This window comes from Podarcis filfolensis (assembly GCF_964270895.1).
Source record: "Podarcis filfolensis genome assembly, chromosome: 1".
NCBI classification, from domain to species: domain Eukaryota; kingdom Metazoa; phylum Chordata; class Lepidosauria; order Squamata; family Lacertidae; genus Podarcis; species Podarcis filfolensis.
Window position 1 is genome coordinate 19,005,200 of NC_139604.1, and position 15,058 is coordinate 19,020,257.

Here is a 15,058-nt window from a genome sequence, read left to right on the forward strand (position 1 = left end):
TCGTGGGCCGGGCCGGGGAAAGGGGTGCGGCCAGCGCCGCACAGGCTGCTGGGCTGGCCGGCGAGAGGAGGACGGGAGCGCGTAAAGGCGCACGGAGAAGCGGCGCCGGCGGCCTACGCGATCTAGAGGAGGAGAGGCCGGGCTTTGCTTTGGGCGAAGGTTGGTTCGTTTCCGCGGGCGCGTAATCCTGGCTCCGGGGCTTTTGGGGAGCGCCTGCCTTACGCGCGGCTGCCCGGAGCTCGTTCCAGGCTTGGGTGGAAGTCCCCACGTGCATCCCGGGTGGGCTCCCCGGGTGGGATTTCGGGCTTCGCCGCACCGGGTGGGCAGGTGGGTGGGGAGCGAGGAGGGTCGGCTTGCTTGCGCGCCTCCGCCGGCGACGGGTTCCCACGACGAGGCCTGCTCTTTTCCCCCAGCCCGGGGAAGGAGCTGAGCTACAAACAGGGCCCGTGTGCGCGCAGCAGAAGGAAATGCTGGAGGTTCAAAGCCCAGGAGAGTTAAGATTTCTTTCCCCCGGGCGCTTGCTCGCTGTAACGCTCTCCAGACGTGACCTACACGTGTAGGTCAAACCCCGGAATGCGGTGATCGCGGGGTCTCTTTGGGGAGCACGGATGCGCCGCTTGGCGTGATGGGGGGAGTAATCCGTCTCTTTTCCCGCTTTAAGGCTTCCCACGCGTGTTTTTTCTTGACTTTGCTTTTAACGCACGCGAAGTGCGCGTGAAGGCGGAGCAGGGAACTTCTCGGAACACGCAGGCGACGTGTTCAAGGGAGAAACTTGCATTTTAAATGCCCAGGGAGCTTTTTCCTATTGGAGGTGGCCGGCGAGGAAGAGCACCACGCTGCGCTCTTGTGCGCGCAGGTTTGGACCACGTGGAGGATGGTTTGATTGGCAGCTGGGAGTCCTTTACTGCAAATGCTCACGGAGGAGTGGCAAAGGCTCGACTTTCCGATCCTTCGGGTTTTTGTTTTGCTTCCCTTTCTCACATGAGTAATACACAAGAGAAGAGTTCTCTGTTGTTTTTTTTTAGTATCTCATTTGGTAAAAGTGAGCTCAGGCTGATATCAGCCATGCGGCGTGACTTCTTGGAATCGGTGGCCGGTATCTAGAACCAGCGGCGCTCTTTAATCTCTTAGTGTTTCTCAAACTTGGATATCCAGCTGTTGTTGGACTACAACTCCCATCATCCCTAGCTAGCAGGACCAAGTGGTCAGGGATGATGGGAGTTGTAGTCCAACAACCGCTGGGACCCCAGTTTTAAGGTAAGGGTCCAGCAGTACAGGCTGTTTAGCAGGGCTGGGCAATAAATTGCCATACCATTGAGTACCGATATTGAAATAACATTGTGATAAATGTTTGAACATGGCAATATAGCTGTGAACAAAAGGTGGACACTTAACAGCTTCCCAGGGGGTAGCTCTGCTGAACAGAATACTTTGCAGATAATTTTCAGGCATGGTGTCTTCAGCTATGTTTGCCCTCTCCTTCATCCCTCCTAACTGCTAAGAAATCATCTTTCCACTTAAAGGTAAAGGGACCCCTGGCCATTAGGTCCAGTCATGGCCGACTCTGGGGTTGCGGCGCTCATCTCGCTTTACTGACTGAGGGAGCTGGCGTACAGCTTCCGGGTCATGTGGCCAGCATGACTAAGCCGCTTCTGGCGAACCAGAGCAGCGCACGGAAACGCCGTTTACCTTCCCGCCAGATGGGTACCTATTTATCTACTTGCACTTGACATGCTTTCGAACTGCTAGGTTGGCAGGAGCAGGGACCGAACAACGGGAGCTCACCCCGTCGCAGGGATTCGACCACCGACCTTCTGATCGGCAAGTCTTAGGCTCTGTGGTTTAACCCACAGCGCCACCCGCGTCCCGTCAGGATAGATTTGATTTAAATCAGATTGATTTAAATCACTAGTCATTAAGACTTGATTTAAATCATTTTTTTACAGAAAGACTCATTCTTGCTGGTATAATCTTAATATTTACAACCAGATGAAGGTTTCATTTTTGGAACCGCTAGGTTGGCAGGAGCAGGGACCAAGCAAAGGGAGCTCACCCCGTCGCGGGGATTCGAACCGCCGACCTTCTGAGGCAAGTCCTAGGCTCTGTGGTTTAATCCACAGCGCCACCTGCGTCCCTCTAACAATACAGGAGGGACCCCCCCCCCACAGCTAGACAAAGAGGCAAAGTAAACAAAGAACTGGAAAACATTTCTTCCCTCACCCCTGAAAAAAAGAGGGGGAAGAGTTTTTATTTTCATTTTCTGGTGGTGTTTTTTGTTGTTGGTTCTCCTTAAATAGCTTTCCTCCATATCAGAAAGGAAGGGGTTGTTGTTGTTGTTGTTGTTTACAGGAGACTATCTTTTTGCCCTCCCTCCCTTTGATAAAAATGGAGAAATTGGTGGGAGGGGGAGTTTTGGGGGGGTGGGGAGAAGATTTCGCTGGCTGCCTAATGCTGAAATGGGAGGTTGGGTACCATGTGAGAATGATGGGGAGGGTATAGAGACTAATACAAATTATCAGAAACAGGAACAGAGTTTTTTTAACAAGCCAATCTTACTGATCAGTGACTACAGTATCATATGAGCACTGATCATTTGTATTAGTCTATAAATAGCGCTTAGTGACATTGTTATTGGCCATCGTTTGTGTTATATTGTTCAGAGTGGCCAGGCGCAAATTGGCCAGGCGCATTTTGCACTGAGCTATTGCGGTTCGAATCCCCACGACGGGGTGATCTTGTGTTCCTCGGTCCCTGCTCCTGCCAACCTAGCAGTTTGAAAGCACGTCAACGTGCAAGTAGATAAATAGGTACCGCTCTGGAAGGAAGGTAAACGGCGCTTCCATGCGCTGCACTGGTTTGCCAGAAGCGGCTTGGTCATGCTGGCCACATGACCCGGAAGCTGTACGCCGGCTCCCTCGGTCAATAAAGTGAGATGAGTGCTGCAACCCCAGAGTCGGCCACGACTGGACCTAATGGTCAAGGGTCCCTTTACCTTTACCTATTGGCCACTTGTGCCCAAGTGAAGGTGCCTGGACCCCAGGATGACACCTGACATCACCTGGATGTGCACACCTGGGGGTTGTTGGATCTTGACCGTTTTCACACATTAATACCCACAATCCTATAGAACTCTATCAGCCATATCTTACCTGCACAATTTCAGGAACCAAAATGCTTTCAGTGCGCAGCCTTAACAAGAACAGTGAACAACGCTGTAGTTAATTGTTGCAGCTTGTTTTCACTTACCATACTTTTCCGTGTATAAGACGCCCCCTATTTTGGGGGGCTCAAATTTAAGAAAATGGGGGGAGAGCTTGAGCTTTTTTTTGTGAAGGATTGCTCAGAGTTGTGGAGCTTTTTTGGGGTGGGGGATTACCCTGGGTTGTTCAGCTTTTTTTAGGAGAGGTTGCCGAAAATCGCTCACCTGCACGCGTAGCAAAACCCAACTCTCGTCTGTCCCCTTGCCGGCAGAAGCTGACAATAGCCCGCCCAATTGGCGCAGCGTCAGCCAGTCAACACCACCCATTGACGCAGCAACCAATAACACTCACAATAGCTGCTGACAGTCGCGGCAGCAACCAATCAAACGTCCACCCTATGCACTACCCAGGTATAAGACGAACCTCATTTTTTAGCATGATTTTTACATAATAAAACTTAGTCTTATACACATAAAAGTATGGTACTTCACCCCTCTGCCCTCCTCATAGTTGTGAAGGACGTTCTCATGTTTTGAATGATCTGTGTCACCATTAAGAAAAAGAAGTCAGGATATATGTGGACTGCCCCTTGATAAAGTGACTTTTCTTCTTTTAAGTTCTCAAATTCCTTAACCCAGCTCAAGCTGGTCAGCAGAACTTGCCAGGTGTTTTAACTGATAATCAGTCACAACCAGTCCATCCTTTGAAAATAATTTCATTTAAAAACATTTGTAGCATTAACGTGAAATGTTTTGTAATGTGAAATTAAGAGGTTGATTTGTAAACAAGAATGTGATATTTTAAGGTGACTATAGGATAAGGAAACGACTACGGGAATGCGAAAAATATGTTATAGACTATAGGGATGTCAGAAAGAAAGATAGAAGGAAGTCTAAGCTCATTTTGAGCAAATAATATAAGTTGTGAATATGTGTATTGAATTAAATGAAATATGGAAAAATTCAATAAAAATTATGCTAAAAAAAAATGAAAATAATTTAGAGTTGTCTTGCCCCAAAATGGCAACTAGACATTCTGTTTCTGTGACTAATCTTGGTTTAAGGAGCTATTTGGTGTCTAGCTTATACATCTGAGTTTCTAACAGGGGCTCATGGTCCTCTGCTGCCCAAAGGGCAGGGCCGGCCCACCCATGAGACAAGTGGAAGCAACCACCTCAGGTGGCAGGACCTGATGTAGATAGTGACTCACCCCTACTTCCCTGGCTGGGAGGGGGACTCCATTCTGCAGCTCGCCTCAAATGGCAAAATATATTGGGCCGGCCCTGCCAAAGGGTAACGGATAGTGCTATTTCTTATTTTCATTAGGCACTGTGGGGAGATGCTGGATGTCCTGAACCTGTGCCAGGAGGTGGCTCAAATCTGAAATGTGGGGTGTATGTTTTTTCAGACTTGCTTGGAAATCAATATACATTTACAACAGCGTTCGAAATTTGCCAGGTGCATTTTGCACCCGGTCATTGGCCACTTGCGACCAAGTGAAGATGCCTGGGCGTCAGGATGGCGCCTGATGTTTCCTCCATCTGGCCTGGGAACCCTTGGGTCTTGCCTGTTTTCACATACTAGCAACACATCCTGTAGAATTCAGCCTGTGATATTTTATCTGCACAATCAAGTTCAATTTCAGGAACCAAAAAGTCATATTGAAAAACATTACTTTCGAGCCAAAAGAAGGCAACTAGGCATTTTGTTTTGGCGACTGTCAGGGTGGATTTGATTTAAATCACTAATCATTAAGACTTGATTTAAATCATTTTTTTTTGCAGAAATATTCATTCTTGCTGGTATAATCTTAATATTTACAACCAGAGAAAGCTTTCATTTTTGGAATAAAATTTTTTCAGTGTAGTTTTTACAGTTATATCAAAAATTATTGATTTGGTTATACTATTAGAAATAAAAAGACAGGTAATTATGAAATTATTGTTTATATTTGGACAACTTTTCTGCTGTACTTTATCGGAAGGAGAAAAATAATCATTTCCTTAATAACAATTTAAACAATTTATTTAACTAAAACAATAACATTATAGCATATGTAGCCATGTTAACTGATGTGGTTAAACAATTAAAAAAAAAACTTAGACTGAGTTTTAAGACACATGAAAAACTTAAAACAAATCCTTATTTCCTGATGAATAGCCTTTGGACTATAATGTAACTTAAATACAAAACTATCTTTAGAATTTTTTTTCGTCCAGATGCATTTAAATTAAAAAAAAATAATTTAAATTGAAAAATTCCAATTTTAAAAATATATATATATTTTTAAAAATCTTCGATTTTTATCCACCCTGGTGACTGTAAACCCGTTTGCTGCCTAGTTTATATCTCTGTGTTTCTAACACAGATTTAAAAGAAGAATATAGAATATTATAGAAGAATATTCTATAATAATAGGCGCAATTGCTGATAAAGTGGGGTCTAAACCATTTAAATGATGCGAAGTGTTGCTCTGATTACAGGTGGCGAAAATGGCCGAAAATGGAGACAGTGAAAACATGTCTGACTTGGAAAGGAAGGTCTGCCAACAGATTGAGGTACGAATATTGAGACTAGCATAGCATTAATGCAAAACGCCCGTTATAAACTTTGTGTAGCTGTCTTGGTTGAGTACTTAAAATGAGGATTCCTCACAGCTTAGAACTGTTTTATTCCTGGTATCAGCCTGATGTTTTGGAATAGGACTCCTCATCTGCACAGCTTTGCTGGCCGATCGCTGATAAAGTACAATACTTCTTAAGCTGAACAGACTTTTGCAAAAACAAAGATTAAAAACAGCCTTGAAAAGTCAGGCAAGGAGCTATAAAGGGTTCTGCAGCTGCAGAAATTCTCCGTTTGTTCTGATGACGCATGAGGCGGGATGCAGTTCAGGAGACTGAGATGCAGTCCAGAACTGAATTGTCAGAACAATTTTAAGCATCCACAAATTGTGACCAGTGTCACAATTACCTTTTGGGGGGGAGCGGTTTGAACTCAGTAATGTAGCTTCATCTGTGCTGATATTTTTCATACATCAAGCTTCTGGCAAGCAGTTTGTAATATAAAACCATTGAGGGAATGACGTTAAGGCATTTTAAAATGTTGAACAGAAATCCGGACGTTTTTCACCTGGCGCTCAGGAATGTGTGCCGTAAATTCCAATAACTCTCTTAAGAAAGGCTTATGGAAGCTGACTTTTTGGTGCTAAATGAAGCAGTAGGTTGTCTTTGGCTTCTAATATTTGTCTTGCTCTTCGTACCTGCGTCATAGTACTATTTTGGCGACCACAACTTGCCACGGGACAAGTTCCTCCAGGAGAAGATCAAGCTAGACGACGGCTGGGTGACTTTGGAAACGTTAATCAAATTCAACAGGTAAATCTATGGGTGCTTATTCAAAGTTAACTGAAAGGAAGGGGAAGCGGGGATGGGGTTTTTGTTGAGTCCTAGGAGTCCTGCCTCCCTCATCTTCTCCCCTGTGCTTCATCCCATGTTGTCCAGCAAGGCTTTGAGGCAGACTTCTTCAACCTCGGCCCTCCAGATGTTTTGAGACTACAATTCCCATCATCCCTGACCACTGGTCCTGCTAGCTAGGGATCATGGGAGTTGTAGGCCAAAAGCATCTGGAGCAGCCTTTCTCAACCTGTGGGTCCCCAGATGTTGTTGGACTACAACTCCCATCTACCCTAGCTAGCAAGGCCAGAGCTCAGGGATGATGGGAGTTGTAGTCCAACAACGTCTGGGGACCCACAGGTTGAGAACTGCTGATCTGGAGGGCCGAAGTTGAGGAAGCCTGCTTTAAGTGGTGGTAAGTGAGGAGAAAACTACAGGTTGAGGAGTAAAACTATTTCTGTGAGCTTCTTACGTAACCTTACTTTGGCATCCAAGCCAGTATGTTCAGTAGAAGGTAATGGTTTCAGTTTTAAGGATTTGTGCAGCCTTCATCATGTTATTTGAATGCAATGCAAACAAAATTTATAATAGTTTTTATGAATTTAGTACAAATCCAATAAAAGCCACATTATCACAGTACCCAATCACAATCCAATTAAAAACAGAGCGATTATTCAAAAACCAAATTAACAATTTGAGGTGACTTCTGTGCACTGGGTTTCAGGATACAAGGTTCTTATTTCTTCCTGCTTTCATAATCTTCATAAATCCATTTACAGCAGTTCCGATCTTAATCTTTCGTTTAACAGCCACTGGTTTCTTGACTTTCATTTGTAGTTGCAAATTTATTAACTTTCATTTCTGCAAAAGGAGTTTGTGTCCAATACGTTTCCTGTGTGAGATACTCATTTTCCATCTATTTCTTCATTTTTCCTGATGTAATCCAATCATAAAGGGCACCTATGCTTCCACATTTTCGCTCAGGTTGTATTTAGAGGAGATTTAATATAATTGATTTTTTTTAAAAAAAAAAAGATAAAAATAACCTCTTTTTACCCACCTTTCTACTTTCCTTCCTAGATTAAATCGTCTCACGAAAGACTTCGATGTAATAGTGGGGGCGTTGAAAAAATCAACAACTGAGCTGATGGAAATTAGCGAAGACAAAGCTAAAGTCCGAAGATCTCCAAACAAACCTTTGCCGGAAGTGACGGAGCAATATAAGAACGCGGTTAAAAGCAGATCTGTGTATATTGTAAGTGGGAACGATAATGTGTTTTAATGCAACCGGAATTCAAAACGTTCTAGTTTGGGGGACCCCAGTCCTGCATGAAAATTTCTTTGCCATAACCGAGGACATCCTGTGTGTTGCAAAGGATTCTGGGAAGCATATTGTAGGCCCTGGGTGAATTGAAAATGCACTTTTCCCCAGGGAAGATCTTCAGTGCTACCTTGGTTCTCAAGTTTAATCTGTTCTGGAAGTCCATTCCAAAACCAAAGTGTTCCAAAACCAAGGCGCACTTTCTCATAGAAAGTAATGCAAAATGGATTAATCCGTTCGAGGTTTTTAAAAACAACCCTTGAAACAGCAATTTAATATGAATTTTACTATCTTAACGAGACCACTGATCCATAAAACGAAAGCAATAAACAATGTACTGCAGTCACACAATCAAGCCATCAGTAGCTGAACTGGGTTCCACACAGTCACAAAAACAAAACAAAAAGAGACACAAAAATGCAAAATAAATAGCAAAAACAGACAGACCTCAGCGTAACACTCAAAACGGAAGTGTGGTACTCAAATCAGAAGCGTAACACTCAAAATGGAGCACGTTTGGCTTCCGAAAAAAGTTCGCAACCCGGAACACTTACTTCCGGGTTTGCAGTGTTTGTGTTCCAAGTTGTTTGAGTACCAAGGCGTTTGAGAACCAAGGTATCACTGTACTATGAAAATGATGAAGCTGAGCCTTCAGGGCCTCTAATCCCAGAGGAGCCTCAGAAGTGACTTTAGCCCACAATGCTTAAAAAAAGCTGGGTCTAGTCGACGCAAGTTGAGTCGCACGACTCAAATTGATTATTTTTTGGTTGTATATATTTCAGGGTGGATTTGATTTACATCACATCAATTTAAATCACTAGTCAGTAAGACTTGATTTAAATCATTTTTTTTTACAGAAAGACTCATTCTTTCTGGTGTAATCTTAATATTTACAACCAAATGAAGGTTTCATTTTTGGAATAAGAAATTTTCAGAGTAGTTTTTGCAGTTGTATAAAAAATGGCTGATTTGGTTATACTATTAGAAATGCATAGATAATTGTGAAATTATTGTGAGGTTTAATAAGTTAACTGTTTATATTTGGACAGCTTTTCTGTTGTACTTTATTGGAAATTATTGGAAATTATTTAAACAATTTATTTAACTAAAACAATAACATGTTTGTTAACTGATGTGGTTAAACATTAAAAAAACACACACCTTAGACTGAGTTTTAGCACACATGAAAAACTTAAAACAAATCCTTATTTCTTGATGAATAGTCTTTGGACTGCAATGTAACTTAAATAGAAAACTATATTTAGAAAGATTTTTCCTCAAAAAGCATTTTATTTTAAAAATCCAATTTGAATTAAAAAAACCTCTGATTTAAATTTAAAAATCGGTTTTTTTATTTTTAAAAAAATCATTGATTTTTATCCACTGTGCCCCATATTATGTTACCTGGTAATGAGCAGTTTAGCTTAAGTTGGCTAATTCTGCTTGACATTCGATTTTTGCTTGTCATGAGGGAGGCTCTCAAATATCGTTCTTTACCGCTATCCCTCCTGCTTATGGGTATTGTTCACAAACCGGTGGCAAGACTACGCCCGTGTAAATACCCTAAACGTCCCCAGATAGGTGTTTGCATAAACGTGTCTCTGAATATGAAGTCACTGACCGAATCCTTGATTTTCAGAAAGGTTTTCCACAGGATGCAACCCTTGATGATATCAAGGAATGGCTAGATAGTAAAGGCAAAGTTGAAAACATTCAGATGCGGAAAACCATTCAGAAAACGTTCAAGGTAACTCCTTTTCGTCAAAGCTCTGCAGCTCTTTTCAATTATTATTTTTTCCTGTGGGAATCTTCCACCGATCTAAATTAAAACACCTCCTTTCTTACCTCCTTCAGGGATCAGTATTTGCAGTATTTGATAGCGTTGAATCTGCCAAACAGTTCGTTGAAACTCCAAACCAAAAATACAAGGACACGGAGCTTATTGTACTTTTCAGGTGAGTTATGTATTTGATATCGTAATGCTTTGACTTATAGATTGTTACTAGTCACCCATTTGCTACCAGGCCAGTGTGTTACTACAGTGGTACCTCGGGTTAAGTACTTAATTCATTCTGGAGGTCTGTTCTTAACCTGAAACTGTTCTTAACCTGAAGCACCACTTTAGCTAATGGGGCCTCCCGCTGCTGCTGCGCCGCTGGAGCCCGATTTCTGTTCTTATCCTGAAGCAAAGTTCTTAACCTGAAGCACTATTTCTGGGTTAGCGGAGTCTGTAACCTGAAGCGTATGTAACCTGAAGCGTATGTAACCCGAGGTACCACTGTAAATGGTTGTACTTAACCAATTTATTGGTTTTATTCTTTTTGCAAACTGCTTTGAGGTGTGTGGGCTTTTTAAAATTGTTATTACATTTCATTCCATTTCACCTTTAATTTGTATACTGCAAGGTAGTTTACAAGGTGAAGAAGCAACAAAATAGACAGCAAAGATAACCATCTGATCCGATGCAAAAAAAGAAAAGTCACAGTAACTTTGAAATAAGCAACTTAATCCATTAGACTATTATAGTAAACAGCAAAAATCGGCAAATAATAATTTATCAAGTGGTGTATACATTTTATGAAATAAAACCCCCGAGACTTAATTTTGAAGTAAGATTGGCAGCCTGCTAAGGACAGGGAGGTGTATTATTCTAACCGTCAGATACATCAGACTTCTCTGTGTTTCTGACCAGTATACGATCTCTTTCTCCCTCCTGCTCCTAGATTTGATCCTTATAGTAACTCAGTGAAATATGTTAACCTGAAAGATGGTGGCCAACTGGCCCAAGTCACTGTTAGCCTCCCTACTAAATTCCCCATCATGCCTGTGGGCTTTGTTGACTGAGGGCTGATGGAAGTCCAGCAACATCTGAAGGGATGCAGGCTAGCCACCCTCAAAATTTGGATTTGAATCCGGCCTAGGTCCGAATCCCATTCCGCCTTCCTGCTCCCATCACTTTCCTCCGAGGCAGCTTTCCCTGACCTGGAGCCCTTCCTAATGTTGAATATAACGCCCTTCATCTGAATAGGTGGCCTTGGATATTGGGACTTGTAGGGCATCAGATGTGGGAATGTTGTGGACAGTAGGAGAGGATATATTGATTAAATATTATCTTTCCTCACTGAATGCTAGTGAGTCAGTAGCAGAGTACATTACCCAGTATACTGCAGGAGGTTCGTTGGTAGATTCGTTTGAATCTCTTTACTTAAGCCAGTGGTGTCCAAACTTTTTTCAAAGAGGGCCAGATTTGATGAAATGAAGGGCCGTGGGGGCCGGCCAAAGTGGTTGAGCTATTTACCCCAAAGTTGTTTTTTTAGGGTTGAGCTGAGCTTCTTTTAGGATTGAGGGTTTTTTTGCATTTTACCCCAGGAAATAAACTATCACAGGGGCCAGATTAAACTGACCGGTGGGCCGGATTGGGCCCCCAAAACGGACTTTGGACATGCCTGACTTAAGCAGTCCGATCTGGCTTTGTCCAGATTCCTGGCAATTTCCCCTTTTATCCCTCTTAAAAAGACACAACGGTCTTCTTTTAAAAGTACTAAGAAGTTTACTCACATTCAGTTCACAGTTGGTTCCCCAAAGGCAGGCTTTAGCTTGGAGTTACAGAAGAGAGTTGGAGCTCACGTGCTGCTGGCTGAGAGCCAGCAGACAGCAAAATACATTAGTATCAGAAGAGAGCAGCAAAAGTCAGATAGGAAGATCTGACTGGCCTTTTACTCAGAGTCATGCCCATCTACCTGGTCACACTCAGGGGAGGACGCTCTGGACAGGTGTGACAGGAAGTCCTCCTGGCTGGAGTAACACCCCCCCCTGTCTGTATCCACTCTGGGCAAACAGGAAGTGTTGTACAGTGGTACCTCAGGTTACATATGCTTCAGGTTACAGACTCTGCTAACCCAGAAATAGTGCTTCAGGTTAAGAACTTTGCTTCAGGATGAGAACAGAAATCGGGCTCCGGCAGCGCAGCAGCAGCTGAAGGCCCCATTAGGTAAAGTCATGCTTCAGGTTAAGAACAGTTTCAGGTTAAGTACGGACCTCCGGAACGAATTAAGTACTTAACCTGAGGTACCACTGTACTTGACTGCTTATGTTATATCCCACACCAAGTTATAAAGGCAAGCTTTGATAGCCTTGGCAAAGGATCCTACGATCAAGGCTGGAGTGGACGTTTGCTTGTAAGTCTCTTGGCAGACGCTTTTCCTTTTGGGTGTGCTGCGCTCTAGTCCATTACACCAAGTGCTAGAAAATGGGTCTGGGGGGGGGGGTCTTCTGTCTTGCTCTGCCTGCCTGCCCTCTAGCATCATAGAATCATAGAGCTGGAAGGAATCTTAGCTATAAAGCATCCATGACAGATGGCCCTCCAACCTCTGCTTAAGACCATCCAAGGAAGGAGAGTCCGCAACCTCCCGATGGAGATCTTTCTTTCCACTGGCAATGGTAGCGATTTCTTGCAGTCTGAGGAACAGAGGACAGTGGGGAGAAGAGTCTCATCGTGCTTTGAGGGGGAAACAGATGGCCAGTTTTAATAAGAGCTGTTTTTTTTTTTTCTTGCTACAAAGCCAGTCTTTCTGTCAACGCTAATTGGTCACCATTGTCTATAGCAGCGCCAAGGCGGCGATTAGCTTGCTTCAAAGAACAGCCAGACATCTTAAGGGTGGCTTTCATATTCCTTTCCGTTGCATATAGTGCCCCTAAATTGGCTCGCGTAATTGAATTATATATTCCGTGCAGGGATGATTACTTTGCGAAGAAGAACGACGAGAAAAAACGGAACAGATTGGAAGCGAAAGCAAAGGCCAAGCAGTAAGCGGAGACTTTTTAACCTCGCAATTATCATCTCCTCTTTGTTTGCCAGCAGTGCGCTCTGCTTAACTACACAACCCTTTTTCTTATTTTTTTTGTCGCAGGGAGAAAGAGGAGAAACAGAAGCAAGCGGAAGATGCGGAAATGGTACATGCCCCTTGATTTCACTGTCAAAACTGTGTAATCCACAGTGCCTCTGTTTCCCCTGTATAATTTAGAAGGATAAGGTGGAAGAATAAAGACTTGAAAAGCAATTAGCTAAGACCAGCTTGAGTCTTCTCTCCTGGACCTGATAAGAACAATAAAACAAACAGGAAATTTTCACCTGGCTTCTCCAAAACACACAATGCTGTTTAGTCCCCCCCCCCCAAAAGGTAAAGGGACCCCTGACCATTAGGTCCAGTCGTGGCCGGCTCTGGGGTTGCTGCGCTCATCTCGCTTTATTGGCCGAGGGAGCCGACGTACAGCTTCCGGGTCATGTGGCCAGCATGACTAAGCCGCTTCTGGCGAACCAGAGCAGCGCACGGAAACGCCGTTTACCTTCCCGCCGGAGCGGTACCTATTTATCTACTTGCACTTTGACGTGCTTTCAAACTGCTGCGTTGCCAGGAGCAGGGACCGAGCGACGGGAGCTCGCCCCATACGCACTTGATTTCTTACACATTCTGGGACTGAGCCAGCAGTCGGCCCCAACATCTGTTTTCAGTGCAAAGGCTCAATCCTAGAGCATATGAAGTAAGTAGGAAATGCCCCTGAGCAGGTACAGAGTGCATTTTTGTCCCAGGTATGAGTAACTGGCCGTGGACTGGCACTAGCTGTAAGGAGGGTTTGTACAGGAACCTGAACCTTGACAACATTTCTTCTGCTGATAATTCCCCGTACGGGACAGCTGCATATTCCTGCATTGCAGAGGGTTGGACTAGATGATCCTCAGGGTCCCTTTCAACAATACAATTCTCTGATTCTTCTAGAAATTAACTCCTGAGTGCCTCGTTTATAAGGGCTGTTTGCCTAGTGCTGCTGGAGGTATAGGAGACCTAGAAAGCAGTTCTGCTCCTTTTTATGTCATTAGGTCGGCCTTGTATTTAACACCTTGCGGGGTAGACAAAAATCACCTGGAATTTCATTCCGACAAAGGAGCTGGCTGGAGGAGGAAGGGCCTTCTCTTCCAGTCCACTTGGTAGAAGGGTTTATTTAAAAAGCTAGTCACAAACTTTTCATGCTAGTCGCAGACTTAATTAGCCAAGGCTACATTTAGGCCATACAGTGGAAAAGGCTGTTCTGACCCAGATGGGAGAGAATTGTCATGAAAAGGTTTGTAAGAGTTGTGTGGGTAAGGCTAAAGGCAACAGTACTGTTTGGTTTCAAGCTTCTTCCAAAATAAGTCTTTCGGAGACTTAAAACTCAATTGCCAAAGTCTGTCTGGGGTTGTGATACCCCCTTTTTGAGGATAATACTTTTTATTAATTTTCAATTACAATCCAATAATAGCCTCATTATAACAATGCCAAATTATAATACAATGAATAATAACAATCATTGAGATGCCAAATTATACAATTTAGGTCCCCCCCCCCACGTGATAGAATTGATGGTTTAGTGATTTACTTTGTTTCTGCGCTCCAGAATCTTACAAATTTCAATTGCGCTCCAATCAGACCGGAGTGTAATACTCCTCCTCATACCAGTGTCCTGTGCTACAGTAGCTTTCCTGGAAGAAGCAGGTCACCCCCTCCCCATTCCAGATTTTATGTGATCATGGGTACCTTTGTGTACATGGGTTGGGGGAGGGAGATGAGCAGTGCCAAATAAATTCACATTCTTGAAGTTGCGGTTGCAAGACTTTGAGCGTATTGGTTTTGTGTTGGTTCCACTATATACTGCAGGAAGGTGTGATCCAGGGTACTGTTGTCTTAACCGAGGTTAGAGCGCCGGAGCATGCTTGGGAAACTGAACCTTAAAATAAAGCAGCACATAGCTGGATGCATGCAACTCAAAATGCGACGGCTATCACGAGCCACCAGCAGCACTATGCAGCCAACAGCACTGAAGGAATGTTCCACTTTGGGCGTTCTCTTTCATGACATCATAATCACATGATGGAAGGGGGTGGAGCTGTGTTGGTTGGGGAATGGGTCCTCCCAAAGTGTGGACGGCAGTGGGGGGTGCAGGGCCATGGAGCCAGTTGAGGAGTGTGGAGGTACAGTGGTGTGGCCCCCACCCTTCCTCCATGTGATTATGGTAGCATGAGAATCTCTGAATGGGGCCATTTAACAGCTAGGAACTTGGAAACTCGCTAATGGTCTTATCTACAAGCTTGATCTCCCCCCCCACACACCT

At 43.8% G+C, this 15,058-nt stretch overlaps 1 protein-coding gene across 1 annotated transcript in view; it reads left to right on the forward strand.

Annotated features, from left to right (window-relative positions):
• Window positions 1-15,058, forward strand: part of SSB (small RNA binding exonuclease protection factor La) — a 22,209-nt gene continuing 7,151 nt past the window's right edge. Inside the window, exons 1-8 of the mRNA XM_083571289.1 lie at window positions 1-159; window positions 5,683-5,757; window positions 6,470-6,573; window positions 7,672-7,846; window positions 9,552-9,659; window positions 9,767-9,867; window positions 12,647-12,718; window positions 12,823-12,865. Of these exons, the coding sequence (XP_083427415.1) occupies window positions 5,692-5,757; window positions 6,470-6,573; window positions 7,672-7,846; window positions 9,552-9,659; window positions 9,767-9,867; window positions 12,647-12,718; window positions 12,823-12,865 (669 nt within the window). The 5' untranslated portion in view covers window positions 1-159; window positions 5,683-5,691. The remainder of the gene's footprint in view (window positions 160-5,682; window positions 5,758-6,469; window positions 6,574-7,671; window positions 7,847-9,551; window positions 9,660-9,766; window positions 9,868-12,646; window positions 12,719-12,822; window positions 12,866-15,058) is intronic.